A 27461-nucleotide genomic window follows, 5' to 3' on the forward strand; every position below is an offset into this window, starting at 1 on the left:
TCCTGCTTGGCAGGCTCAAGGCCCCTGGGGCCAGGAGTTCAAGGTCCCAGAAGAGCACGGGCTTCATGGCCACACCTTCCCCGGGTCAGGTCGTAGAGATGCCTAATCGCTTCCATCCGTACGCGCTGGGTTTGGGACAGCACCCAGCGCCCCACCGTGCCTCAGTTTACCCCAGTGTCTGAAAACCGCCTCCGGCCCGACGGAGGCGTCACTGGCCACTTTGCCTTGGCGGCCCAGCCCAAGCAGGGAACGGACAGGCAACCGGGCTAAGGAATGGCCGAATGGGCCCCCTCCCCCGACCCGTCTCTCCCATCGCGGAGCAGCAGCAGGAATACCGCGAGAGTTCGCCCCCTCCCCCCAACAGTAAAACTGTCAAAGGTGGGAGGGGCGGGAGCGCGCATGTGCGCAGCGCGGCGCGCAGCCTGCGCCGCCTGGACCCTGCGCCCCTCGCCCCGCGCCCCGGCCCGGCCCGGCCCGGCCCCGGCCTCCGCCCGGCCCCGGCCTGCTGGGCGCCGCAGGTAAGCGCCCCGCCGCGCCCTCGGCCGCGCCCCCGGGCGGCCCCCGCGCTGGCCGCGCCCCCGACCCTGACCCCGCGCGCAAATCGGGGGGGCCGGGCCCCGAGCCCCCGCCCGCCGCCCCCGCCGCGCCCGGACCCCCGCGCCTCGCCCTGCGCCCCGCGTCGGCGCCGCGTCCCTGCCTCCTCCTTCTCCAGAAAAAGTCGCCATTTTGGTTCACTGCCTTTGGGCCCCCCCCCCCCAGGCTCGCGGGATCGGCCCTTCCGAGGCCAGGCCGGGCCCACACCCGCCGCAGGTGACAGGTGGGTGGCGAGGCCAGCCTCCAGGTGTGCGTCCCCTGGCCGGCCTCATCCGCGCGCCCGGGCCTAGGCCGGGGTCCCAGGCTGAGCGGCCTGGACCGCGGTCCCGCCTCCAGCGTCGCCTGCGGTCAGCGCGTGGCACTCCTTTCTACCCCAGTGAGGGTCCCACCTCTGCGACCCTGCTGGCTCCTCAGGGAGGGTAGAAGCCCGTTCTCCTTCTGGAGCGCGAGTCACAGGCCTTGGATGGAAGGAGGGTCTCTGCCTCCTAGGCCAGCTTTGGCCCCCGACCACCCAACTCTGAATTCTCCACCCAGGCTGGAGGAGGACTGGAAAGGCCGGGCTCAGCAGGTACCCACACTACTGGCTGCTGGGGTCATCGTGGGGTTGGGGTGACTGCTGTTGGGTTGTCTCCTTGGAAACATCAGTGTGAGGACTTCCAGAGAAGTTTGCTTAGAGCCCTCTGGACCCTTACCCGATTCCCTCAGGCCCTGGATACAGGCCACCCTGTGGCCACGGGTAGTGACTGCCCTGATCTCTGACCTCAGCCTGCCCAGAGGGCCTCTGGACCTCCTAGGCACAGCAGATCCTTCCGTTTTTCTCTGATAGAAGTTAGTGAGGGGACTTCCCTGGTGGTCCAGTGGTTAAGACTTCACACTTCCAGGGTCCATCCTTGGTCGGGGAACTAAGATCTCACATGCCATGTGGCATGACCTAAAAAAAACAGAAAGAAGTTAGTTAGAAATCATCGAGGAGGGATCACCTGCCCACATACCCCTACCACTTTCTGTGGCCCTGAGAGTCCCTGTGGGAGGACCCAACAGGGCTGGACTCAGAGTCGCCCCAGCTCTCAGAGTCGGTGGTCTCTGGAGTGGGGCTGGTGGGCCTGTAGGTTGGGGACAGAACATTTCTTGAGGGAGGAGGCGAGGAGGCCAGTCAGGTGAGGAGTGGTGGAGGGGTCCAGCATGAGGCGTCCATCTGGTTGGAGGGGCTGTGGCTGGAAACGAGGTGGAGCAGAGGCTCCGGGAGGGCAGCTCTGCTGGCACAGGGACTGGAGAAGGTATGTGTGCAGCTAAGGAGGGTGGGGGCCCTTAGCGTCCACCTTGGCTGTTTAGACCGTGTCCTGGGGAGAAGGATGCAAGGGTGTCGGCTCAGGTCCCAAGCATGGCCTTGGGTCTGGGCGGGGATGTGGGGGAAGGTGTTCCTAGGTGCCAGGCCAGCACAGCTGTGACCCGCAGCCACACTGGTGTCATAACTGGCTCCCGAGGGGTGTCCTTGGCCTCCCTTTCCAGGGGCTGTCTGGGGTGGTTTGTCTGGAGACAGGGAGCCCCCTGGAGCAGGTGAAGATCTCAGGACAGGGCTAGATTGTTCCAAGCTGATGGTGTCTCCTGGCCATCCAGGGAGACTTTGGCTGGGCAGCCCCTCCCCTAAACCAGAACTAATCCCCCCAACCCCCAACCTTTCCCTTGTGACTAAAAGCACAGGCCAGCAGGCTCCCCCTCCTCAGGCCAGAGCGTGGGCCTGTCTGGGGGTGGGATCAAGGACAGCCCATTTTCAGGTCCTGAGTGGGCCCGGCGGGTCTGTCCACTTGCTCTGCAGAGATGACCGATCCCTTTTGTGTTGGAGGAGGCCGCCGGGTCCCAGGATCCAGCAGGAGCGGGCCTGGGAAGGATGGCAGCCGGAACGAGGTCCGACTTCCTGTGCTCCATGAGCCCCCAAAGCTGGGTAAGAGGAGGCGGCCAGTGGTCCTGGGTGGCCAGTGCTGGGTGTAGGCCTCCCCGGATGTCAGGCTCCTGGGTGCCCAGCCTGGCCTCCTGAGAGGCTTTTTGGGGAGGGGGTAGCCGGGGCCCAGGGTTCCTGACCAAAGCGGACCACAGCCTCCTGCTTCCCTGTCTCCGTGAGTGCAGGGAACATGAGGCTCATTCCAGGCAGGACCAGCCCCCTGGCTGGCGGATGAGGCTGAGGGGAATGCATTCTCTGAGCCTTGATGTGTCGTGTGCTGCAGGGCTGCCAGTGGTCCGGGCTGGGCAGATGGTGCCCAGCCAGGCCGCACTCTGCTTTGACCTGGAAAGTCCAGCTGGCGACAGGACGGAAGGGAAGAAAAAGGGGCGTCCAAAAGCTGAGAATCAGGCACTCCGAGACATTCCCGTGAGCTCCCTGAGGGCTGGGTGGGCTCTTGCGAGGTGTGCCTGGAAGCCCACTGCCTTGCCGGGCTTGCCTGCTGTGGGTCTAGCGCTGAGCCATCTGCCCTCATCTGCCTGTTGCTCCATGCGCGAGGGCTTCGAGACGGGGCCAGTGGACCACATGTGGGGGTCCTGCAGGCCTAGAGACAGTACTGAATCTGGGGCTAGCCGGTAGAGGCCTGGGTGGCTGCAGGGTCAGCAGCCTGGCCTTTCCCACGCCTAGCTCTCCCTGATGAACCAATGGAAAGACGAGTTCAAGGCACACTCGAGGGTAAAGTGTCCAAACGCCGGGTGCTGGCTGGAATTCCCCAGCATCTACGGGCTCAAGTACCACTACCAGCGGTGCCAAGGGGTAAGGGACTGCAGCCTGGGGAAGGGGAGGCCTGGGGCCTACCCTGCCCTGGCTGTTGGCTTGGGAGTGTCCATGTCTGCCCTCTCCATCCAGGGTGCTATCTCAGAAAGGCTGACCTTTCCCTGCCCCTTCTGTGAGGCTGCATTCACCTCCAAGACCCAGCTGGAGAAGCACCGGATTTGGAACCACATGGACCGACCTCTGCCTGCCCCCAAGCCTGGGCCAGTCAGCCGGCCAGTCACTGTCAGTCGGCCAGTTGGGGTTAGCAAGCCCATTGGAGTAAGCAAACCTGTCACTATCAGCAAGCCCATTGGCATCAGCAAGCCAGTGACAGTCAGCCGGCCCATGCCAGTCTCCAAACCAGTGACAGTCAGCCGACCTGTGCCAGTCACCAAACCAGTGACGATCAGCAGGCCCGTGCCGGTCACTAAAGCTGTGCCGGTCACTAGGCCCATGCCAGTTAACAAGACTATACCAGTCACCAAATCTGTACCAATTGCCAAGCCAGTGACAGTCAACAAACCGGTGCCAGTCACCAAACCAGTGACCATCAACAAGTCGGTGCCGATGACAAAACTTGTAACAGTTACAAAACCCGTGCCAGTTGCGAAGCCAGTGACGGTCAGCAGGCCCATCGTGGTCAGTAAGCCAGTGACGGTCAGCAGGCCCATTGCCATCAGCAGACACACGCCACCCTGCAAGGTGGTGCTGCTGACCAAGTCTGAGAACAAAGCTCCTCGGGCTGCAGGGAGGAGCAGTGGTAAGAAAAGGTATGGGGGCTCCTGCTGGGTTGGGACTGGGTGTCCTCAGGGCAGTCCAGAGGTAACAGGGCCCAGAGCAGGCCCTCCTGTCTTTCCTCCCTGCTCCCTGCAGGACTGCGGATGGCCTGGATGCCTGCCCCATCCCGCCCAAGCACGTGAGGCCAGAGAACGGGGAGTACGGCCCAGCCACCCCAGAGCAGAGCTCGGCCTTCCAGCTGAGCACAGACCACAGCAGCAGCCCCCTTTCTCTGGGCAGCAGGCCCTCAGGGGGCAAGGAGGTGCCAAGGGCTCCAGGCTCTGGGTCCCCACCTGAGGAGGGTGCAGAGCGCATAAAGCACAGTAAGATGGGATTGGGAGGCAGTGGCCAGGGTGAGGCCAGCAGACAGCCAGCCTGAGCTTACCAATGGTTAACCAGAGTCTTGGCCTCTGTTTTCTCTCTCCTGAGTCAGGAAGGAAACAGAAAACACCCAAGAAGTTTACGGGTGAGCAGCCGTCCATCTCAGGGACTTTTGGACTCAAAGGTGAGGCCTAGACTAGCCAGGCACCCTCGGGGCCGGACACACGCTGTGGCCACACCCTCGGCCTACACCTACCTTCCCTGCCTGTGTACACAGGGCTGGCCAAGGCAGAGGACAAAGCCCGCATCCATCGGGCCAAGAAGCAGGAGGGCCCAGGCCCTGAGGACACGCGGAAGAAGGGGCCAGCCCCCACCAGCGCTGTCAGCAAGGAGGTGCCGGCTCCTATGACCCACCCAGCCCCAGGTAGGGGGCTGCTGAGTGGCAAGACACAGCCCAAGTGTTGACGATGAGGGTGGATCCTGAACCATGGGGACAGGGACTGAGTGTGGGCGTTGGGTTTTGTGCTTGGCGTTAAGGTCATCTGGGAGCTCGTGCCCCTCACCTGAGGCCCTGGCCTTGCCCTGCAGGTGGCCCTGAGGAGCAGTGGCAACGGGCCATCCACGAACGGGGGGAGGCTGTCTGCCCCACCTGCAATGTGGTCACCCGCAAGACCCTCGTGGGACTTAAGAAGCACATGGAAGTGTGTCAGAAGGTAGGGCTGCCCCCAGCTTGGGAGGGGAGGCACCCCAGGACCGACCTCTCACCAGCATGCCTGTCTGTAGCTGCAGGATGCACTGAAGTGTCAGCATTGCCGGAAGCAGTTCAAGTCCAAGGCCGGCCTCAACTACCACACCATGGCTGAGCACAGCACCAAGGTATTCCCCGGGGCCCAGCTGCCGTCCATGCTGCCTACTGGCCGGGGGTCTCCTTCCCCCCACCTGCCCGGCTCTGACCGCTGGCCTCACTAGCACAGCTTAGTGGCTCCCGTGCCTGACTAGGGACATCTGTGGCCCCGGGCAGGGGCGGGCCCTGTGGTGGCGGGGGCACTGAGGCTGGCCTGCCCCTCAGCCTTCTGATGCCGAGGCCTCAGAGGGGAGCGAGCAGGAGGAGCGAGAGCGGCTGCGGAAGGTGCTGAAGCAGATGGGCCGATTGCGTTGCCCCCAAGAGGTGAGTGGGCCCACGGGTGTGGATGCCAGGTGGATGTGGCCTGGCTGCTCGCCACACTCACCTGCACCCCGGAACCCCAGGGCTGCGGGGCTGCCTTCTCTAGTCTCATGGGCTACCAGTACCATCAGCGACGCTGCGGAAAGCCGCCCTGTGAAGTGGAGACCCCGTCCTTCCCCTGCACCCACTGCGGCAAGCCCTACCGCTCCAAAGCAGGCCATGACTACCACGTGCGCTCAGAGCACACGGCCCCGGTGAGTGGCCATAGCCTGGATGCTTGTTCCTCAGGCACCTGCCCTGTGGGCTCCTTCTTCCCTCCTGGGGGACTGGTGTGTCAGCAGGGAATGAACCTGTGATGGGTGTCTGTGTCCCCAGCCTGCTTTCTCCTGTGTTCTCTGTGTGGCACATGCCACGTGACTCACCGGCTCACCCAGCCTCCCCCTCCACAGCCCTCTGAGGAGCCTCCCGACAAGGCCCCTGAGGCTGAGGACCCACTGGGTGTGGAGCGGACTCCCAGCGGCCGCATCCGCCGCACGTCGGCCCAGGTCGCTGTGTTCCACCTGCAGGAGATCGCAGAGGACGAGCTGGCCCGAGACTGGACCAAGCGGCGGATGAAGGACGACCTGGTGCCTGAGACCGCGCGGGTGAGCCCTCCTCCCTGTCTCTGAGCCTAAGGCCCCCGGGAGGAACCTGGGCAGTCTGCCAGCCTCCTGGGTGCAGACTTCCCATCCATGGAGGAGAATGGATGTCTGGGTCACCTCCAGCTCACCCTGTCAACTGCTGTGTCTGTAGCTCAACTACACGCGGCCAGGCCTTCCTGTGCTGAACCCCGAGCTGCTGGAGGCATGGAAGAACGAGGTCAAGGAGAAAGGCCATGTCAACTGCCCCAACGATGTGAGCTGGGCAGGCTGGGCAGGCGTGGGAGCTCTGGGACTCAGGACAGAGGGCCCAGGGCTGGCCTTGTGGGGAGCCTTCCATGTGACCCGAGTTTCATAGGCAGAGAGGCCTTGACCTCAGCCCTAGCAGCTCACTCTGCCACACCCTCTGACTCCTGGAATCACATCCACCCACCTGCCTCAGATGGGCCCCAGGTCCCCCTGGGCTGGGCAAGGGGTGCACGGTGGTCAGTGGGCTCCTGCTGGAGAGCCTGCCCCCACGGTCGCCTCCCACCCCCAGTGCTGTGAAGCCATCTACTCCAGCGTGTCCGGCCTCAAGGCCCACCTGGCCAGCTGCAGCAAGGTCAGTGCCCAGGCCCTCCCCTCAGCCATGTGCTTGGTGCTCCCAGCTGCTCCCCAGGGTCCCCATACATCCTGTGTGTCCCCCTGGCCCTCTGGGGTCCAGGGCCAGCACAGCCCAGGACACTGTCCCTCCAGCCTCAGCCCAGCCGTAAGTCAGTCAGTTGTGGTTGGTCCTGTCTATGGGCTCTTCATCTGTGCTGATACAGGTGGGTGGTCGAGGCTTGGCCCCTCTTGAGGCTGGTGCCCTTGGCAATGGGCTGTGACCCTTCCCTGGAGCACCTGCCTCTTGCCACCCTCACTGTGCTCCCCTGAAGCCAGGGCACCTTGGTGGTCCTGCCACAGCAGCCTTGTGGGTCTGTGAAGCCCACCCAGTGGGCACCCATCCAGACAAACCTCACAGGTGTGGGGGTCCTGGCTGCATCTGGGAACTTCTGGTCCTCCAAGGGCCAGGGTGGGGGCCAACCTCTGGGGGTTGGACTACCGTATACCTTACAGGGGGACCACCTGGTGGGGAAGTACTGCTGTCTGCTGTGTCCCAAGGAATTCAGCTCCGAGAGCGGCGTCAAGTACCACATCCTCAAGACCCACGCGGAGGTGCGGCTGGATAGACTGGCCCCATGGAGGGGCAGAGGAGGGGGTCGGGATGACAGCTCTTGTTGCCTTTGCTTGAGCAAGTGGCCACTGTTGAGGAATCTTCTGGTTTCTCTTCAGAGTGGCTTCCCTGGAAGCTTGGGTGCCCAAGACCCTAGGGCCCCTCTGTTCTGCCTTCCAGTGTCCCAGACCCCAGGGTCTCCACTGCTGCTTCTTTTCTCAGAACTGGTTCCGCACTTCGGCAGACCCGCCTCCCAGACACAAGGGCGTGGACTCCCCTGTGCCCAGGAAAGAGAAGAGTCCAGCCGGCGGGAAGAAGCGGGGCCGCAAGCCCAAAGAGCGGCCCTCCGAGGAGCCAGCCCCCGGGACGCCTCCCCGCCAGGACGACTGGCCCCCAGCAGGCAGAGACAAGGGGGCCCGGGGCTCCACTGGCCGGAAGGTGGGAGCCGGCAAGGCACCCGAGAAGTGAGCTTGGAGCCTGGCAGGTGGGTGGGGCCTGGCCCCACACTGGCCCGGCCCCTGTGTCTGGGGTGGGGCACCAGAGCCTCCTGCCCTCCAGGTCTCCACCCCTACCCTGCCTGTTTGTCCAGCAGCAGTGGGCAGCCCTCTCCTCCCTGAAGGCAGCCCCTTCCCATGCAGGCTGCCGCAGGATGCCCTGGGCTGGGGCTCCCAGGAGGGCCGGGCAGCTGGGGAGTGCAATAGTCTGGAGGGACCATCATGGGTGGTGGGGGAAGGGCTACAGCCAGGGCTTCAGGTGGCGGGCACTGCGGAGCAGGCGGATGGCCTTCTGGCCCTTGGCACACGAGCTCCATGCCCCATCTGCTTTGGGAGTCCCTGGGTAGCCCGTTGTTCTGGGCTGATGAGGATACCTGAGCGGCCTCACCTCTTGACCCGACACTGGAACCCCAGCACCCCCAGCTACCTCCCAGGACAGACCCCAAGTCCGACAACTACCGTGCTGACCTGATGGCCCACCCTACTCTTGCCCCACTGCCTTTTGGTTCCTGCACTTCTGCGCTCTACCTCTCTAGGCCCACCCTCCCTTGCTGTGCAACCCCTGCTGTGCTCAGGCCCCTGCCCCACTGGCCTGTGTCCATCAAGATGGGGGAGGCTATCCTGCTCCGCTGTCCCCAGTAGTGCTCCCTGCTTGAGGCCAGCAGAGGCTCTTCTGCCATCGCAGAACTGCTGAGCAGGGCTGAGGAGCTGCGTGAAGTGAGCTCTGGCCTCAGCCCCCAGCTTCGCTAACACCACTGGCCTAGATCACATAGCCCAGTGTATTTAGGGAGGGCCAGTCTGGGTTCCAGGGTCACTTGGGGCCCACAGGCCTGTGGAGTGGGGACCTGGGGCCTGGCTTAAGTAGTGACCACTGTGGGAAGCAGCCTCTGTCTGCTGGCCTGGGTTGACCCATGGCCAAGCTCCCGTGGGAGCCTCCTTCCTCCTTTTTTACCTGCTCCTTCGTTTCTGGTTGTGTGGCTTTTTGATGTGAGAGCCGAAGGCCAGGGTGGGAACTTGGCTGAGGTCATGTAAGTTGGTGGCAGCACCAGGGCTCTGTCTTGGCTCCCTTGAGTGCCCTGAGGACAGCGAGGTCTGTAGGTTGGGTCAAGTGGAGTCCAGGGCACTGGGGATGCAGCCACACCTTTCTGCCATGGCGTTGCTGGGGCAGGGAGGGTTTCAGAGCTGTAGGTTTGGAAGGAGGCTGTTTTCTACTGGGGGGTGGGGGTGGGCTGAGGGCTTGGCCTTGCCGATCCTGGATGATGTGAATTTTGATATTTGGTTGTGTGCGTGTGTCTCCTGGGTGTAGTGGATGCCAGTCTCGTTGCTGTGACAAGTAACAAACCTTTTTTTTAATTCTGTTTTTTATACAAAAACTCACCACAATCTAACATTTTGGTGCTAAGGGTTTCCTGGTGCCGACGGTGGATCTGGGGGCTGGGCTGGGGTCTCTCCCCTGCTCAGGGAGGCCATGCTAACTGGGCACACCTGCCCCCGGGCTCCTGTCCCCATCCCACCCCTGGAGAGGAGGGCCCAGTGTGGGCTCAGCTCTCCTCACCCTGCACCAGGGAGACGGCTGCCAGGAGGCTTGGGGGCCGAGGCGCTATACTGCCTGTCTCTAGCTTCTTCCTTTGACCGGAGTGCTCTGACCCTGGGCAGTCCTGGCCTGTGTGCTAGGGAGGGGATGTGGAAATGTGGACTCCCCCTACTCACATGCACCTGATCTGATCGGCAGGTAGAGGCCTGGGCAGGGGCAGGAAATCCAGCATCAAACATCGAGGCAGGCAGTACAGCTTCAGGCAGGAGGGCTTTCCTTCCTGTATTCCTGGCTGTCGCTGGTGTATGGCTGGTGGAGGTAGAGGTGGGTGGGCACCACTGGAGGGGCAGCTGTGGGATGGTGCCAGGGAATAGGCGCTGGTGGGGCCCCACCTGCACTTTGTCCTTGTCATCGATGGCAGGAGGAGGCTGGACCTCAGCACCTCTGCAGGGGATGGCCGCCTAGCCGGCCTCTCAGGTACTTGGCCCTTGGGGAGTGGGGGCTGGTTTTGGTTGGGGGATGAGTTTCACTGTCACCCCTGCCATCCACGTGCGATCTCTGATGTGGGAACCTTACCAGACGTGTGGGAAGAAGTGGGGTCCTGGGTAACTTGATGTTTAGCACTTTAACCCCCTTCTCTGTCTTTAAGGTGTGGGGACTGCTGGGTGGGGACCCCTTTCTCCTCTTCCCCTCCCCACTCATCCATGCTCTGGCTGGTGGGTGGCAGTGACAAGCTGGTCTGTAGAACCCTCCCACGGCAGTGGAGCCCCTGGTGGCTTGGTGGAATCTGTCCACGTCCCATTCTGGTGGGAGTGCAGCCAGGTAGTCACCTAGCCTTGATTGACATCTTCTGTGAGAGGGACCCAGTGGCAGACAACCCCCTCCGTGTGGTGGGCATGGACCCTGTCTGAGACCCCAGGCCCAGGGCACAATGCCAGGTCCCTTTCTAAAGATCTACCTCTGGCCCAGCCCACCCCCCTTGCCCTGAGATCAGGAAAGGGTTGACTCAAGGGACCGAAATTTCACACAAAGTAGGATGCACTTTTTTTTGCTCATGCAAGGGCAGATGAGTGTCCCCTGGTGTGACTGATGGCCCTCCCGGCCGTAGCCCCCTCCTGTCCCTCTGGTTTGGAAGGGAAAGAATGGGTGCACCCTGACCCACAGAGGGGAGGGCTGTCCCTGTGTGTTGTCCTCCGTGGGCCCCAGGCAGTTGTCCTGAAGGCCTGGGGTTCTGGGGGAGCCAGCACCTCCTGCCTGTACTTTGGGTTTCTTGGTTTGGGTTTTTTAATGCCAGTTCTCCGTATTAAGTGCATTTTGAAAGAGAGGTTCCAGCTATCACTTGTAACCATATATATACATATATATTCTATCTACAAAGTGTTTATTTGCAAGATGTTTTTGACGGTGAGCTCGGGCCCTGCCCGCCTTGTGACCATCTGTCCCTGGTCCTCGTCCCCGCCCCGGTCCCGGGAGTGGCTCGGGGCGGGCCATCAACTGTATGTATTAAAAATGACTGTATCAAATAAATGTTTATTGATTTTTTTTCAGCGATTCTGTGCAGCCGAGTTTGTGGTAAAGCATGGGCTGGGGTCCTTACCTGCAACACCCGCCGCCAGGCCTCGTGAGGCTTGTAGTTTGCGGGGCGCGCGTGGCCTGGTGGGACTTGTAGTCCGCGGAGCGCGCTCGAGGGCGCGCGGCGCCAGGCCCTGAACCATAGCTCCCGACAGCCTGAGCGGCCGTCCCCCAAGCCCCGCCCCACCCCGCCCCACCCCGCCCCACCCCGCCCACGGAGAGGCCCCCGAGCTCATGGCTGCGCCCCCGGCGTCAGCCGACGCCCCCCGACCGGCGCCGCCGCCCCTCGCGGCTGGAGACGGGCCAGACCGGCCGGAGGGGAAGAGCGAGACCACGTGCGAGGACCGGTAGGCGCAGCGCGCCCCTCGTGTTCCGTGGGAGGAGCGGCCCAGGGATCTGGGCCTGGACTTGCGAACGGTCCCCGTGGCCTGGCGGGGGAGGGCCCTCACGGAATGCCGCGGGCAGGGCCCGTGTGGGGGCTCGTTCTGTCCCGAGCCGACGCAGCGCCTGGCCTACGAGGCCCGGGCTGGACTGTTAGCCCGCCGGATGCTCCCAGGTGGTCAGTTCGTTCCGGGACCCGTAGAGACTCGGCCTCCCAGCTGAGGCCAGAGGTCGTGATCCTGGATGGTGCGGTGCACGGTGCCTTCCAGTTTCCGCCTAGGCACCCGGACGGTCACGGCTCTGGGGGCCTTGCAGGAGGGGACGTTGTGGCGGGGAGGCGGGGGTCTGTCCCCTGGCTGGGGAGGCAGCTTCCGCTCACAGCCTCTGGGGCCGGGACCCAGAAGGCAGAGCAGCGCTCAGGGGAGGGCTGGCTCTTCACTTCCGGGACTGAACACCGCCCCACCCCCCCCCTCCCCGCCTGACCCAGCGCTGGCCACAGGCTGGATCCAAAGAAAAACTTTTCAGCCTGGCGGTCTGTCTGGAAAGTGCCCAAGTGCCATGGCTTGGACTGCTCAGGACTGGGCGCTGCCAGCAGAGCTGCTGGGCAAGCAGGGAGAGGGTCTCAGGCCCCCTGCGCCTGAAGGAGCCTCTGTTGTCCCTCCAGGCTCACGGCCTCCTGGTGAGCAGTGACTGAGATCCTGGCTCGGATGACAGGGTAGAAGAGGAGGGACTTGAATCTGTGACACTTGTTAGTTCCAGAGAATCTGATGTGTCGGAGACCAGATAAGCTCTTGAGAAGAGCGCCCTCTGCAGACATCGGTTGGCAGCGGCTGGCGGCCCTGCCTGGTGCACAGACCGAGTGGTGGACCTAGGTGCCCCTGGTGGGGCCAGGGTGGCAGTGGTCTTCCTCCTAAGAGTGTGGTCCCCAGGGGACAGGAGGGGAGCCAGGGCCCGTGGGCAGTAAGCAGAGACCAGCACATTCTCCCACAGAGCCCCATGGAGTGGCCCTGGAGCCTCTGGACATCTGGGAGAATTTCTCATTACACCCCTGCCTTCTCTGGCATATTCCTCAAGGACGTGCTCCCCCTACCCCAGCAGTCCCTGCACGCCCCCCCCACCCCCCACCCCCACGGTGAAGGTACCAGAGCTGCCTCCCCTCCTTGTCTGGGTGTCTGTGCAGGTGCCTCCGCACTGAGGCTCTCTCCTGACCTCGGCCCAACTTTGCCTTCTGCGGTCTGACATGAAGGCTTCTTGTGTGCCTGGCCTTCTGGAAGGGACTGACTTTTCCTTTGCACTGGAGGTGCTGGTGGACGAGTGAGCACCCTTTGGGCTGTCTCCTGGTGGGGTCCAGGTGGACACAGGTCTGGGGGCTGCCACTGGGCTAGTGGAAGGAAGCTGGCTTACGTGCTCAAAGCAACGGGAAGGAGGGGTTCCTGTAGGGGGATTCCCAGTGGGTGGGGTGGCGACTGCAAGTCCCTGGAGCCTACTGAACCCCTTTAGGACTGCAGCCCCCCTGCCCCAGTTCTCTCTGCCCTGATTTCTGTTCCTGAGCTTGTCTGGGCCACCTACCCCCAGGCCAGGCCCCAGTGGGCCAGCCACTCCCTCCTCCTCTGACTTCCTTTTACTCAGTTGCCCAGGCAACTCTCCTAAAGCAGGATGGGGCTCAGGGCCCCCTCCGCGCAGCCCTGAGACTGAGCAGGGCGGGTAGGGTGGGGGCGGGAGGGAGCAGCTCCTTGTGGGTGGGGGCAGACCTGTTACCCCAAGGTGTTGCCTAGAATGGGCTTCCTCTGGGCCCTGAAGCAGAGTAGAAAAGCTGGTGTATGGACTGCATTAATCACAGGGAGGAGGCTGGGGACCGGGGATGTGAGTGAATACGGCAGCCACACATCAGAGGGCCTGCTCTTCCTCCTGCTGCTGGCCTGGGGCGTGGCTATGACCCTAGTGAAGCACTGAGCACTGATGGTGGCCTTAAGGGATGTGCTGGAGCCTTCCTGGGGTGGGGGGAGGGGCGGGCAGTTATTCTTGGAGGAGGCCTCAGGGGGGTAGAGTTTCAGGTTGTTTATGCTTTCAGGAGGCACCTGGGGCAGGGATGGGGTGCGCAGCTCAGCTCCATGCTGATAGCTCAGCCTAAAGACACTGTTGCTTTCCCTGTCTTGGGGTTGGGGGCCGTGCGCCCTGCAGCCCCTGGGAGGTGGGGTCCGGGACTTTCTCCAAGGTGTTCCAAATGGGGTTTCTCAGCCAGCCCTGGCTGGGCAGCATGCCAGCCTGAGCACAGGAGGGGCAGCTCACCCCGATGCTGGCCTGAGTCTGCCTGGCTGTTCTCCTCGGCAGGGTCAGTGCTATAAATATCAGGCCAGTGCACAGCCCCAAGCTGGTGATCCTCTTATGCCTGTGGCCTCGGCCCCTGAGGCTGGTGGTGAGTGCTGTTGCTTCTCCTGGGGCCTCTCACCTGTTGGCCCCCCCCGACTCCCAGTGGGCAGCCTCTGCCAGCCAGGGCTCGGACCTCACTGCAGCTCCTCACAGATTGTGTTGCCCACCCATGGAGGGGCAGTTCAGGGGGCTCCTGAGCTGTCCTGGGGGACTGCTGGGGGCCTAAGAGGCAGTGCAGGGACACCCCTGCACACACCTGGGGTCATCCTGCCGTCCTGGTCTACCTCGTGTCCTGGCCATGAGCATCCCCCCAGCTTACCCTGGTATCCGGGTGTCAGGGTGCTGGACCCTCGGAGCAGAAGGCAGGTGAGTGATAGGCCTGCCGTCTTCTGGTGAGGATTCCTATCTTCACTGTGTCTCGGCTACCCCCAGCCCCGCGCGCTGTCTGGTGGACACCAGGGCAGACAGGCCAGGCAGCCAGGCAGGCCTGCCACCTGCAGATGTCAGCTATGCGTGGGGCTCTCAGTTTTCGGCCGACCTGTGTCCATTATGGTTTGTAATCCTCTGGGTTGACATTGCCTTTAGTCCTTGCCGATGGCAGCACCCTGGCATCTGAGAGCAGGCAGGTGAGGCCTTGCATGACTTTCCAAATCAGAGGTTGTTCTCTTGCCAAAGTGGGGAGAGGCCTGTTCTGGAGGGCGCAGTGAACGGAGAGCCCGACACTTGGGGAGGTGGTGGGGCCTGACTTGGCTGCGGGCCGGATGCTGTTCAGACCCATCACCAGCCCTTGGTGGGCGGCTTTCTGGCAAGGTCACCCTTGCTTACCTTCAGCTCTTCCCTGAGAAGTCATCCCTCCCAGGCTGTCAGCACCGCAGGCCTCGGAGCTGTGGTGGTGGCAGTCTTCATCACCTCAATGGAATGAGGGTCAGTCATAGAGAGGGTGATGCTCCTGCTGGGGCCCCAGCTTGGAGGGAAAAGTTGGGGGACGGGAGTAGCACTTGCCCAGGCCTCCCGTCCCGCGCCGGTCCCACAAGGCGGCCTATCTGTCCCAGAGCCCACTCGGCACGATGGCTGGTCTGTTGGGGCAGAGAGGCTCTGCTCCTCTGCAAACCCGGCTTTCTGTGTTGGCGTTTCCTTTCCAAGTAGAAGGCAAAGACTGGACTTTTTTCTCTGGGGGCGTGTGGAGCTCCCCTCCCGGGCTACGGGCCAGAGGTCACCTCCAGGGCCTGGGGGTTGCTTGCAGGTGGGGGGCAGCTATGTGTGAGCCCTGAGGCCCTGTGCTCACTGCTGAGGGGGGGCCAAGCGCAGCTAGCAGAACGGCCAGCAGTGCCCTCCGACCAGGGTCTGGAGACGCCCAGCTTGGTGGAGTGTGACGCCGGGCAAGCCGGCCCTGCCCCGTCACCTGGGTGTCCTGCTGTGTGGTCTGTGCTCAGCTCCACAGATGCGTCGTAATTGCTTCCTCAGAGCCGCAGAGGTGACACTGGGGGCAGAGGCCAGGGAACCCAGGCTTGCTCCCCACCCACGCTGTCAGATGACAGAGCACCAAGGCAGCCCGGCGCTCTGTGTCCCCTGGGACAATGCTGCACCTCCTGTCACATCCAGCTGACGGTTCTCAGCTGCTTCAGTTGTGCTGACAGGGCCCTCTGTGCCCTGGAAGCCACTGGTGTGACTTGTCACGTGTTACCCCTGAGCTAATTCCTCCCCCCGCCTCCCTCCCTCCATACACACACGTGTGCACAGACGCTGCCCTCCTGCCTCTTGGCAACACTGGGTGCACTGGGAGCCACACAGCTGGGAACGCCAGGGGAATGCTAGGTTATCCTGAAGTGAGCCAGACGGCTCTGCACTCCTGGGGACATCTCCCCAAGGCGAGTTTTGCAGTGCCCTGTCCTGGCCACGAAGGCAGGCCATAGCAGTGACAGCGAGCTTTGGGGGCAGACCAAGGATTGGTTTGGTTTTTGATCACAAAGGGACATGTGCTCATAAAACATGCACACCTGAAGTCCTTGCCTCTGACCTTGGTGGCTGAGGCTGCTGCTTGCTGTCTGTGCTTCCACCTGACAGGCGTGTGCTGGCCTTTACGGCTTGTGGCACTCTGCCTTCTCACCTGATGGCACCTCGAGGACGCCTTCAGTGTGTGCCTCCTTCTCAGGCTTTGACCCATATCTGAGCAACATCCATCACTGGGGCTCCGGCTGCAGGTGGACATGTCCTACCCAGGTTGTCCGGAGCACCCTGGTTCCCTGCCTGGATTGTCAGCCTGTTTTCAGTGTCTCTGGGGTGGGTCTGCAAGCTGACGCTGTCAGCTGTCCTCTTTCTCTCAGGCAATGACTGGAAGCGCCTTCTCCCTAAGCTGGTCCTGCGCTTAGGGCCACCTTCACGCGGGGCTCTGCATTCTAGTCTCTGTCTCCTGTCTGGCTGCTTGGCCAGGCTGACAATCTGAGTCTCCCCTGCTGTCCCCTCAGGCCTTGGGACCTTGAGCTAAGCATCATGTCCGTGCCCTTCTGGGGTATAAACCTGCCGAGAAGTCAGCACAGCTCTGCTTGCTGGAGCAGGCACCAGTGGGTTCTGCCTCCCTCCCTCAGGTCGGGTTTCCACCCCACCTCAAGTGCAGCCTTTGGGGGCCTCCACCATCTTCCCTGTACTTGGCACGGTGCCCTGGGTCTCCCTCCTGCTCCATCCTCTCTCTCTGGAGCCCCTCCCTCTGTGCCCTGAAGGATGGCAGGGATTGAGTCTCACAAAAGGAGAGGGCTGCCCCGAGCATGTCGGGGGAAGGAACACAGTCCTTGATGGGTCTTGACTGTCCTTGGCGTGACCACCTCCCATCTCCCTGACACCCAGTCCACGTGGGAGGAAGAGCTGGGCCAGGACAGCACTCCCCTGGTGTCCCCCGCTGTCCCCTGGATGGATGGGCTGCAGCCAGGTGTGCTGTGCCCCTACTCAAGTCCACCCACTTTCACCATGCCTATGTGCGTGCATGGGGGCACCACGTGGACTAGTCACACCGGCCCGATGTGGGGTGGTTGGGGGCTGATGGCCCTGGGCCAAGACGACCGTGTCCCCCTCCCCCACAGCAGCAACTCGGAGTCCCTGGACAGGCTGCTCCCACCTGTGGGCACGGGACGCTCGCCGAGGAAGCGCACCACCAGCCAGTGCAAGTCCGAGCCGCCCCTCCTGCGCACGAGCAAGCGTACCATCTACACGGCAGGGCGGCCGCCATGGTACAATGAGCATGGCACCCAGTCCAAGGAGGCCTTTGCCATTGGTGAGCACAGCTGTGGCGGGAGGGGTGGGCCAAGGCCACTGTCTGGTGGGACCCACCTCGAAGTCCAACGCCTGCGCTGGTGTCTTGTGACTAGTACTGCTTGGGCCCCTCGGTCCAGGTCAGAAGAGGCTGTGTGGGAGTGGCGGGCACCACTGGGACTCATCTGTGAGCTGGGCTGGGCCACTGTGCTCAAGGTCTCCACCCCACCCATAGGTCTGGGAGGTGGCAGTGCCTCCGGGAAGACCACAGTGGCCAGAATGATCATCGAGGCCCTGGATGTGCCCTGGGTGGTCTTGCTGTCCATGGACTCCTTCTATAAGGTGCGGGTGCCCTGTGGTGCAGGCTGCCTCTGGGAGGCTCGTTGGCCCCTGTCCTGGCCTGGGACCTGAGCCTGCAGCGGCCCCTCCCTCCAGCTCCTCCCTTCCCTTCTGCCGCAGGTGCTCACCAGGCAGCAGCAGGAGCAGGCTGCCCACAACAACTTCAACTTTGACCACCCAGATGCCTTTGACTTCGACCTGATCATCTCCACGCTCAAGAAGCTCAAGCAGGGCAAGAGCGTCAAGGTGCCCATCTATGACTTCACCACCCACAGCCGGAAGAAGGACTGGGTAGGCTGTGGGTTTGGCTGCACTGGGCTGGCGCCGGGGCCCCACGCCGCTTTGCTTCGACACACACGGTTCCTTTGCAGAAAACGTTGTATGGTGCAAATGTCATCATCTTCGAGGGAATCATGGCCTTTGCCGACAAGACGCTGCTGGAGGTGAGGACAGGCTCCAGGTGGATGACCTGGGTCCTCCTGCAGGACTGGCCTTAAACGTGCTTCCATCCCGGTTCCTGTCCTGAGGGTTGGGTGAGCTGCCTTGTCTCCTGAATCTCACCCAGCCCCTTTGCGTCACGTGGCTGCGAAGGTCAGAGCCACATTTGTGGGGGTAGTTTCACTTGTGTGTGTGTGCACGTGTGTGTTCTTACCTGGCAGGGAACTAGCCTCCCATGTGAGCGCTGTTCGCAAGGGCATCCTATCCCCTGGGAGGCTCTGGGCAGCTGCCCCACATGTGACACCCTCCAATCAGGCTGCGGATGGCTCCTTCCCTGCCCTGAGCGAGGTCTATGCATGGTTGGCTCTGCCCTAGGCCTTCCTGCTTGTGCTGGTCCCGAGTGTGAGTGTGCTCAGGCCCTGCGAACCCCACTGCGTGCCGTGCATACACACACGCTCCACACATGATGCACACCAGACACACATTCAGCCACACCACACCCTCCCCCTGCACCCACACCATCCAGGCCCCAGAGGAGTCCTGAGGGCCTGGTCCACTCATGAGCCCACACCCAGGCCAGAGTCTCTGCCGGAGGCCATCCCCTGTGGCCTGTGCTGCCCTGCCAGTGTTGGCCCTCAGCTGCTCACTGCCACCACTCCCCATAGCTCCTGGACATGAAGATCTTTGTGGACACGGACTCCGACATACGCCTCGTGCGGCGATTGCGCCGTGACATCAGCGAGCGGGGCCGGGACATCGAGGGCGTCATCAAGCAGTACAATAAGTTTGTGAAGCCTGCCTTCGACCAGTATATCCAGCCCACCATGCGTGTGGCGGACATCGTGGTGCCCCGAGGTCAGCCTGCAGGCCCATCTGGCGGGGAGGTGGGGACGGGGGGCACAGCCAGACCTTATCCTCCCTCCTGCTTCCCCGAAGAGTGGGGGCAGGACCTCACCCTCCCCCTTCACTCCCAGGGAGCGGGAACACAGTGGCCATTGACCTGATTGTGCAGCACGTGCACAGCCAGCTGGAGGAGGTGAGCCACAGCTGGCACCGCTCCCATACCCCGCAGCCCCACCAGCCGGCCCCCCACTGCCACCGCCCAGGGCCACCTGCCCAAGCAGTCCCATATTTACTGGCCAGGGGCAGCTGGGCTCCTTGAGGCAGTGTGGGCCTTGCAGGGACGGGTACAGCCTATCCCTTCCAGCCCTTCTGGGTGACTGGGGTTTTGGCACCGAGTCCCTTGTCCCAAGAATCCTAGAAGGTCACACACCGCAGGCCGGCCACAGGAGCCACCCACCCCTGGGGTTGGCTTCACAGTGGGGTGCTTGAGGCCTGTGGAACAGGGCTACAGGGGTCCTGGCTCTGACATCCCGCCCAGAGGTACCCATGTCAGACCACAGGAAGCTGACCCTCTCCCGTGGAAGGCAGCCCCTAGGACCCTCCCCTCCGGGGCTATGGTGTGTCTGCTCTTGGGTGGGGGTGGCCCGACTGGCTGAGGCACGCGGTGGCGACAGGCCATGCCGTCCCGTGACTGAGGTGAGCAGTGCTGCCGTCTCTGACACCCACCCCATTCCCTTGTGTCTCCTTGTCGCTGCCGCAGCGTGAGCTCAGTGTCAGGTAAGAGTTCCCACACCTGTCTGCGCAGATGGAGGCATTTCCAACATCCACAGGGAGCTTGGAGTCTGGGCTGTCCCCTCCCACCATGCTTACCCTCTGTAGTGGCCCTGCCCCAGGCACAGAAGGGGTGGTGTGGTGGCCCGTACACTGCTTCTACCTGCCCTTGCCAGGTAATTCAGACCCAGAGAGGTCAAAGGACCTGCCTGATGTCACATAGCACCCTGACCTCTCTGGAGGCTTTTATCTGACTTGGGGCTGGTTGTATCCGGTCCGACTCCAGGGCACAGCTGTCCTGACCAGCACTCCTGGGCCCCAGGGCAGTGCCACCAGCCCGTCCTGCAGCCAGAGGGCCTGGGTCTGCCCCTTCTCTGCTTGAGCCAAGAAGCCAGTCTACTCCCCTAAGCGGTGGTGAGGCACCTCCCTGCCCTTGTGTCCCACCCCCCCCACCCTACCCCCCGTGGGATGCTGGCCCACCCTGGCACTGGAGGCCAGGCGCAGAGAGCCAAGTGGAGCCCTCAGGAGTTCTGGGCTGAGTGCCCTTCCCGCCCACAAGGCGGAGGTGGTGCCCCATCCCTACGCAGCAGTCTCGGAGCCGGAGCCGGAGCCGGGAAGCACCAGACCAAGCTCCGAGCTCCAGCTGCGTTGGAAATGCCTCCAGGCCAGTCGCCGGCCTACAGCTTCCTGCCCACGCATCAGTCTCCGCTTGCCTCACCCAGCCCAGGGCTCCGGCGGAAGCCTTGGTTCAGAGACATAAAAGTTTCCAGGAAGCGTGGCTGCCTTGGGTGGAAGGGACCTGCAGGGCCGCCTGCTGTGGACTTGCGGGTGCTCGCAGGCCCAGGGGCGCGGGCTGCGGGGTCTTCCTGCGACCGCCCCCCTCCCCTTTCCCCCAGTCTCCTGCTCTTCCCCAGGCCAGCTGGTGGCTGCGGAGACCACGGTGCTGCCGCTAAGTGGTCTTTCTCTTTCTTCTTTTCCTCTTTGTAAACCCTGGGGTTTCCTGCCCTGTTCCCTCCCTGACCTACTCTTCGCCTCTTCACCTGGCGGGCAGAGGAAGCTGCGCTGGGATCTGTGAGGACAGAGTGCTCTGGCCGTGGTGCTGCCCGCGAGCTGTGTGCCCGCGCCCGCAGGCCCCGCCCCTCCCCGCAGGCCCCGCCCCTCTCCGCTCCAGGCCGGGGCAGCAGGGGCTGGGAGGGCAGTTCGGCCCCTCTCCCGAGGGGGCCGTGCATCACCTTGGGGAAACTTAGGCGGGGTTTGGCCTCAAAGCTCGGCTGTTTACCCTGGAAGAGGGGTCCTGAGGTTGAGGACCAGGTGCCCAGCTTGGGGGCAGAGATTCGTCTGCCAGGACCTGAACCGGGAGGGCACCTGGAGCGGGGAGGGAGGCTCGGCCGCAACCCCTGCTTCCTGCCTAACGGTCAGCTGCTCTGCCTTCCACCGTGTCCTTTAACCCTTGCGTGGCTGTTACAGGGGAGGGCATCCGGGAATGGGGGCCTTCCTCCAGATCAGCTACTGGGAGGATAGCCCCCACCCGGCACATTGCAATGCGCACCACCACTGCGCCCCCCCCCCGCCCCCATGTCTGCAGCGGGAGGATAGGGCTCTGGGGGAAATGCCCTCCTTGAGTTCCCAATCGGTTTGTGTCCTCAGGGCTGCTCTGGCCTCGGCGCACCAGTGCCACCCCTTGCCCAGGACGCTTAGTGTCCTCAAGAGCACGCCGCAGGTGCGGGGCATGCACACCATCATCAGGTGAGCCCTCCCTCCTCCTCAGGGCATGGCGGGCGGGCGAGCCGCCCTTCCCTAACCCGGCGAATGACCGCCACCCGCAGAGACCGGGAAACCAGCCGCGACGAGTTCATCTTCTACTCTAAGAGGCTGATGCGGCTGCTCATCGAGCACGCACTCTCCTTCCTGCCTTTCCAGGTCCGGGGACAGGGATGGGGGAGGCTGGGTAGGGGGGAGGGGGAGAAGAGGTTCCTCACGCTCACGCCCCCATCCCGCCCTGCACAGGACTGCGTGGTGCAGACCCCACAAGGTCAGGACTACGCGGGCAAGTGCTATGCGGGGAAGCAGGTACCAGGGGCCCGGTCTGCAGCGGGAGACGGGTGGAAACGGGCGGCGGGGAGGCACGGTCTCACCAGCTCAACCTCGTCCCCCAGATCACAGGCGTGTCTATCCTGCGGGCAGGCGAGACCATGGAGCCTGCGCTGCGGGCCGTATGCAAGGACGTGCGCATTGGCACCATCCTCATCCAGACCAACCAGCTCACTGGGGAGCCCGAGGTGAGGGGCCCCCGGGAGTGAGGGGGTGGAACCGCGGGGAGGGCGGGGTACGGATGGAGCCCGAGGAGGGGGCGGGGGTGGAGTCCCCAAGAGCCCTGGTGCGGCCTTCAGGGACCCCCTGACCCTGGGGCCTCCTGCAGCTCCACTACCTGCGGCTCCCCAAGGACATCAGTGACGACCACGTGATCCTGATGGACTGCACAGTGTCCACGGGCGCGGCGGCCATGATGGCTGTGCGGGTGCTGCTGGTGAGTGTGGTCGGGGGGTGTGTGGCAGGGCGGGTCTGGGCGGCAACTCAGCTCCCCCGCCCCGCAGGACCACGACGTGCCCGAGGACAAGATCTTCCTGCTGTCGCTGCTCATGGCGGAGATGGGCGTCCACTCTGTGGCCTATGCCTTCCCCCGCGTTAGAATCATCACCACAGCAGTAGACAAGCGCGTCAATGACCTCTTCCGCATCATCCCCGGCATCGGTGAGGCTGCCTGGCCTCCTCAGTGGCACTCGGGGGTGGGGGACAGGTGGGCCTGACACCCCACCACAAGGACCTGCTTTTTCCCCTAGGGAACTTCGGTGATCGCTACTTCGGGACCGACGCTGTCCCCGACGGGAGCGACGACGAAGAAGGATCCACTGGGTAGCCACCCACCCGGGTAGCCACCCACCTGCCCCAACTCCCCACGCCTTCTAGTCTCCCCTGAGGCTCAGAGTAAAGATGTTAATTTATTTTAATTAAAAAAAACGTGTTACCCATGTAACTTGTCTAAACATTTTATAAAGCTTTAGGAAAAGGAAGCCGCAGCCAGTGAGCGGGGCCCAGGACTGTTGTCCCATCTGGACCTGGCTTGGGGAGCGGGCCCCAGGGCTGCCCCAGTCCTCAAGTTGTGAGGTCCCCATGCAGAGAGAGGACCAAGGAAGCCTGCCCTCCACTGGGTTCTGGTCAGGGCCCTGCCTCCTCCCGCCCCCAGCCCCTGCAGGACAAGGGATCCTGGTCTTGTACTTGACTTTCCTCATGGTCCAGGCTTGGCCACATTTAGGACAGGGCAGAGCTGGACCTGCAGCTCCTGGCCCTGCTAGACAAGCCCTTGGTGGCCACCTGGCCTGGACCTAGGGCTCTGGGTCTTACAAGGTGTCAGCAGCCTCCACAGCCACTCCCCTCTCCCATCCCCGCACCCCGCATGTTTGTACCACGGCAGGGGGAGCAGGTGGAGCGGGGGGGAGACTGGTGTGCAGGTGGCTGTAGGCAGGAGTGAGGAGCTAGTGCTGGCCACAGGGGCCCCACTTGCAGGGGAGACGCCGGTGCTTCAGTGAGCTGGCCACACTGCTCAGGGCCAGAAACCACGTCCGGCCCTGCCTTCACTGTTTTTGGGTAAGGGCACCCGCTAGGGTGCAGGCCTGAACCCTCACAAACCTGAGGCTGATTCCCAGCTGCAGCAGGTGGGCTGTCAGAAGCCCCCACACAGACGTCCCCTCCACTTCACGGCCTGGTCTCACTCTTTCTTGCCCTCCTGGTTTCTCTTGGTTCCCCACCCCCCTCACAAAGGCCATGTCATGGAAAAGCTAGTTGTGGGGCGGGGACAGGAAGTCTCTGGGTGGGGGCCAGGCGAAGGGCAGCAGATAAAGGCAGGAGCTTGGTCCAGAGGTGGCCAGGCACAGGGTCAGAGGAGCGACACAGCCCTGACGTCGGCAGAAGGGACCTCTCCCCCACAACCTGGTGAGTGGACAGCCCCCTGCTCTTACCCTTTCTCCAGGGCCAGATTTGTTCATTCATTCATCCTGTGCTTTTGTGCCTGGAGCCTGCAGCAGCCCTGGCCCTGCTCAAGTGCTGACAGGCAAGGAGGCAGAGATGCCCTTCTGTCCGGCCAGCTCTTCCCAGATGAGAAATGAGGCAGACAGCTGACGAGCTGGGCAGGAACTAGGTCATCCCAGGAGGGTCCCCCGAGTCCGGCTAGAGGCTAACCAGCTCCCAGAGAAGATATCAAAGCCACATCTGCTCATGCGTGTGCAAAGAGCACATGGCCCCAGACACACGTGTGTGATGCAGCTCAGGGCCCCCACCCCACTCGGCCACCAGCATGTGGGTGGGACAGCTTCATCCCGCTTCTCCAGAGTCAGTGGTGGCCTAGGACCAAGCCCTACCCCCTCAGGCTGAAGGTCCCTCACAGAGACATCTCCGGGAGACAAGGTCACAGCTTAGGGGGGTTCTTGGGCCACATCCTGCCAGGCCCCCAAGGGGTGGCAGAAGTGGTCACCTTCCAAACAGCCCTGATGAAGGGTCTTTGGGGTGCCACTGGGAGAAAGGGGCAATTCCTCCAGCCTCAGGGAGCCTCCCAGTTCCAGAAATAGCACCAGGGTTCAAGGTCCAGGACTGGAGCCATTGGGGGCTTCCAGCATGGGGAGAAACTGGGTGGTGCTGCTGGGGCCAGAGAAGCCCACCCCCAGGCAAACCGCTCGGGCTGCGTGCCAGCTGGGACTGATGAGTGGCCCCTTGTGTTGCTCTCTGGGCACCTGGGCTGCTGTGGGCCCAGAAGAGGCCAGGGGTGGGTGGGGTGGGAGACGAACCTGGGGAGTAGCTGAGGGTGGGCCTGCAGCCTGGAGAGACCCTCAGAGCCTGGGCCAGGACAGACCCGGAGCCCCTCCCTCACTTGTCCGGAGGCTCCTGGGATACAGGGTGAGGAACCCCAAAGAGCAATGTGCCTGCGGAAGCCCCGTCAGCTGCCTGGGTAGTGCCTTCAGGACTGTCCAACCTGAGAATGGTGAGCATCCAGGGACAATCTCAGGTTCGTCAGCCCGCGAGGTGCCGCCCCCTCCCCAGCAGCAGCGAGGGGCACATGGACTTCGGCAGAAGGGTGGGTACTGTCTGGGGAAGGACTCCACTCATCAGGGTGTCTCAGTTCTCGGCTGGGACACCAGGAGTCAAGAAGAACCCGCCAGATGCCAGTGTCCTGGGTTTGGCTGGATACAACCCTAAGTGCTCCAGGGTGAGTCCAGGAAGGGTCGTTTGTACATGTTTCAGGGCTGAGCCCCTGCACAAGGCAGCCAGAGATGCTGCAGGGCAGGCTGCATGGTGCTAGGAGACTTCCAGACCCTCCAAGATCAAGCTGAGAGCCGGGGTGGGGGCAGGAAGGGAGGGGCCGTGGATTCACTTCTGAAGGAACAGGGCAGGGGGCAGCAGGTGGGTTTTAGCTATGCTTAGAAGGATGAGAAAAGGGCAACTAGCAACCGGGTTCACGGGGACTCAGGTGTATGACCCCGAGGAGGGTCTGGGTTGGGAGCCCTGGCGAGCAGAGCGAGGACACATCCGCTGGGGCGGCGGACAGGTGGGTGGGGCTAGTTCCCTGGCGAGGCCCTGGGCTCCGGTGCTCACCGGCTGGCTTCCAACTGGGGGCCGAGAACCGCCCCGGCTTCACGTGTCTGGGGGTGGGACTGGCGCTGGCTTGGACCCTCCCCAACCGCCACCACGCCCTCTAGTTCCAGCGCGAGCCGTGTCCGGCCCGGGCCTGCTGGGGGCCGCGCTCCCAGACAGAAAGAGAGCGGACAGGACTGGAAGGAGCCGTGGTTCAGGGCGCCGCGGGTGCTGCCTCGGAGCCCCTCGAAGTTCTGGGGAGCCTGAGCAGGAGGCCTCCCTGAGACCGAGGGAGCCCAGTCCTCAGGACTTGGAGAGGATGAGTGACAGGTCGCGCCAGGGACAGGGGTTACCGCATAGCGATGGGGTCTTCCCGCCGGGACGGGCCGCGCAGAGCTGACCGACACGGGAGACGCTACTCCAAGAGGGCAGGTGACTGCGGGCGCGTCCGGCCCCGCGCGCCCACGTGGCCCGCGCTCCCCTCCGGGCCGCGTCTCACCGAGTTGTTGCCGGGTTTCCTTGAACCAGGAGAACTCCCGGGACCGCTGGCCCGTCGCGGGGCCTTCGGCTGCAGCTGCCGCTTGGGTTCCTGGAATAAAGCGCTTCACGCGGTGACGTCGAAGACAACGTAGGCGGGGGAGGGGTCGGGCTGCCTGGGAGCCAGCGCAGGGGAGCCCACGCGATAGGGCACCGCGCTCAACCTACCTGGAGGCAGATTACCTGCGCCAGGTCTGCCGGGGGAGCGGGTGGGGAGACGTGAGCCGCTGCCACCGCCCACATCCCCGTGCCAGACCCGCCCCTCCTCGTGGCCACGCCCCACACGCCGGACACCTGCTGGGCGGGGCTGCCTCTCGGTACTTCCCGGGGGGTGTGGGAGGTAAGACAGGGAAGGGAGGCGGAAGGTGTACCTAAGACCGTGCCCACACACTGCGACCACGACTTCTGCTAAGAGCCCAGGGTCCTAGGACTGGGCACAGGAGAGCAAAGGGCACTGGGGGGACTTCAGCCACGCCCAGAGCCCTCAGTCCTCCTAAACAAGGGCCAGGAGGGGCGGAGGTCCCGTTGCCCATCACTCTGAATGCCCATCATTAAACATTGGTTTCGTGTTGTCACGTCCTATTTCTGTCAGTATCTCAGGTAGAAAATACTGAAAATGAGGAAAAACGTCTGAGGATGCTAAGGCTGGCAGGAAGATAGGAAGGGGCCTTCCTCTCTGTGGATGTGCAGGGCATTTGGGGCCACCAATCACGGGGAGGTTTCCAGACCCTGCCCAGTGGTAGTCCCTGGCCAGGGCAGCACAGCTCTGCTTCATCAGCCAGGAACTAAAACCACCTGTGTCCTCAAGTAACACGACCACCAACCACTTGTGGTTGATTCATATGATATATGCTGTACAGAAATTAAAATAACCAGAACTAGATGTAGCCACGTGGATTAAAAAAAAATCTACTTTGAATGAACACTCACAGTGATTTAGTGCTGTACAATTTATGTAAATCTTAGAAATCAGTGGTACATTTTATAGATATGGATACTGGTTGTTGTTCAGTAGATAGCTAAGTCATGTCTGACTCTTTGCAACCACATGAACTGCAGCACACCAGGCTTCTCTGTCCATCACAACTCCCTGACTTTGCTCAAACTTGTGTCTATTGAGTCAGTGATGCCATCCAACCATCTCATCCTCTGTCACTCTCTTCTCCTCTTGCCCCGTTTTTCCCAGCATCGGGGTCTTTTCCAGTGAGTCAGCTCTTTATATCAGGTGGCCAAAGTGTTGGAACTTCAGCTGCCCTGACACTGGTAGGCAGGGTTTAAAACCATAAAGAGAAGTGGGCTGAAGTGCCTAGTGGCCACCTCTGGGCCCCCAGGACAGAAATACAAAGGGGTCTTTATTATGTTTTCCCTTTAATTTTTGGCTGTTCTGGGTCTCCATTGGTTTGCACAGGCTCTCTCTAGTTGTGGTGGGCGGGGGCTGCTCTTTATTGAGGTGCATGGGCTTCTCACTGCAGTGGCTTCTCATGTGGAGTGCAGGCTCCAGGCACACAGGTTTCAGTAGTTGTAGCACTCAGGCTCAGTAGTTTTAGTGTGTAGGCTCCAGGGTATGCAGGCTTCAGGAGTTGTGGCACATGGGCTTAGTAGCTCCATGGCATGTGAAATGTTCCTGGACCAGGGATTGAACCTGTGTCCTCTGCATTGGCAGGTGGATTCTTATCCACTGTGCCACCAAGGAAATCCTCTGACAAAATTAAAAAAAATTCCACTGTTCCCACAAGTCCCTGTCATATCTTTTTGTGGAAAGTCTAAATTACTTCATGTTTGTTATGTCCAAATAGTGCTTCAAGGTGTTGGTTATATTATTATTTTCATGCTTTAATTTTTTTCAAATCATTTCTGCCTTGCTCTTCACTAAGACCA

General features: G+C 62.5%; 2 protein-coding genes and 2 long non-coding RNA genes across 30 annotated transcripts; 3 read left to right on the top strand and 1 right to left on the bottom strand.

Moving 5' to 3' along the window:
* The first annotated feature begins 413 nt into the window (after positions 1 to 413).
* ZNF512B (zinc finger protein 512B) lies at positions 414 to 11014 on the top strand. 16 transcript variants are annotated; one of them, XM_081557356.1, is made up of 18 exons: positions 414 to 518; positions 1009 to 1162; positions 2411 to 2536; positions 2817 to 2959; positions 3218 to 3346; positions 3440 to 4116; positions 4220 to 4446; positions 4557 to 4628; positions 4722 to 4868; positions 5033 to 5157; positions 5228 to 5320; positions 5514 to 5612; positions 5693 to 5863; positions 6059 to 6253; positions 6402 to 6503; positions 6786 to 6848; positions 7343 to 7441; positions 7662 to 11014. In XM_081557356.1, exons 3-18 carry the CDS (start codon positions 2413 to 2415, stop codon positions 7905 to 7907), a joined length of 2712 nt encoding a protein of 903 aa, XP_081413482.1. In that variant the 5' UTR covers positions 414 to 518; positions 1009 to 1162; positions 2411 to 2412; the 3' UTR covers positions 7908 to 11014. The 16 variants fall into 16 exon arrangements, with proteins under 16 accessions (XP_081413482.1, XP_081413476.1, XP_081413481.1 ...); XM_081557350.1 differs by having other exon boundaries at positions 1084 to 1162; positions 4982 to 5157; XM_081557355.1 differs by having other exon boundaries at positions 1084 to 1162.
* A 235-nt stretch (positions 11015 to 11249) lies between these two features.
* UCKL1 (uridine-cytidine kinase 1 like 1) lies at positions 11250 to 22458 on the top strand. 12 transcript variants are annotated; one of them, XM_081557372.1, is made up of 15 exons: positions 11250 to 11595; positions 16865 to 17055; positions 17269 to 17375; positions 17493 to 17663; positions 17744 to 17815; positions 18476 to 18665; positions 18785 to 18846; positions 20476 to 20495; positions 21072 to 21170; positions 21251 to 21344; positions 21432 to 21494; positions 21581 to 21703; positions 21844 to 21951; positions 22019 to 22175; positions 22265 to 22458. In XM_081557372.1, exons 1-15 carry the CDS (start codon positions 11492 to 11494, stop codon positions 22339 to 22341), a joined length of 1638 nt encoding a protein of 545 aa, XP_081413498.1. In that variant the 5' UTR covers positions 11250 to 11491; the 3' UTR covers positions 22342 to 22458. The 12 variants fall into 12 exon arrangements, with proteins under 12 accessions (XP_081413498.1, XP_081413494.1, XP_081413493.1 ...); XM_081557368.1 differs by lacking the exon at positions 20476 to 20495 and adding an exon at positions 19414 to 19430 and having other exon boundaries at positions 11250 to 11386; XM_081557367.1 differs by having other exon boundaries at positions 11250 to 11386.
* On the bottom strand, positions 22457 to 25175 carry LOC145532455 (uncharacterized). The gene is made up of 3 exons (XR_014073255.1): positions 25068 to 25175; positions 24263 to 24447; positions 22457 to 23663 (listed from the first exon to the last, which is right to left on the bottom strand). It is a non-coding gene; the product is annotated as an uncharacterized LOC145532455 (long non-coding RNA).
* Positions 23297 to 26158, top strand: LOC145532456 (uncharacterized). The gene is made up of 2 exons (XR_014073256.1): positions 23297 to 23414; positions 25172 to 26158. It is a non-coding gene; the product is annotated as an uncharacterized LOC145532456 (long non-coding RNA).
* The last annotated feature ends 1303 nt before the right edge of the window (positions 26159 to 27461 follow it).

The sequence above is a fragment of the Giraffa tippelskirchi genome, chromosome 13 (genome assembly GCF_054371585.1).
Source record: "Giraffa tippelskirchi isolate mGirTip1 chromosome 13, T2T-mGirTip1v1.2.pri, whole genome shotgun sequence".
NCBI classification, from domain to species: Eukaryota; Metazoa; Chordata; class Mammalia; order Artiodactyla; family Giraffidae; genus Giraffa; species Giraffa tippelskirchi.

Excerpts from the sequence above, each read along its gene's own strand:
- UCKL1 (XM_081557367.1), top strand. The coding sequence starts at position 11,274 with ATGGCTGCGCCCCCGGCGTCAGCCGACGCCCCCCGACCGGCGCCGCCG. Across the intron at positions 21,171-21,250 it reads GGCATGCACACCATCATCAG|AGACCGGGAAACCAGCCGCG; the intron begins GTGAGCCCTCCC and ends CGCCACCCGCAG. Across the intron at positions 22,176-22,264 it reads CCGCATCATCCCCGGCATCG|GGAACTTCGGTGATCGCTAC; the intron begins GTGAGGCTGCCT and ends TTTTTCCCCTAG.
- ZNF512B (XM_081557350.1), top strand. The coding sequence starts at position 2,413 with ATGACCGATCCCTTTTGTGTTGGAGGAGGCCGCCGGGTCCCAGGATCC. Across the intron at positions 4,447-4,556 it reads TGCAGAGCGCATAAAGCACA|GAAGGAAACAGAAAACACCC; the intron begins GTAAGATGGGAT and ends CTCCTGAGTCAG. Across the intron at positions 5,864-6,058 it reads GCTCAGAGCACACGGCCCCG|CCCTCTGAGGAGCCTCCCGA; the intron begins GTGAGTGGCCAT and ends CCCCCTCCACAG.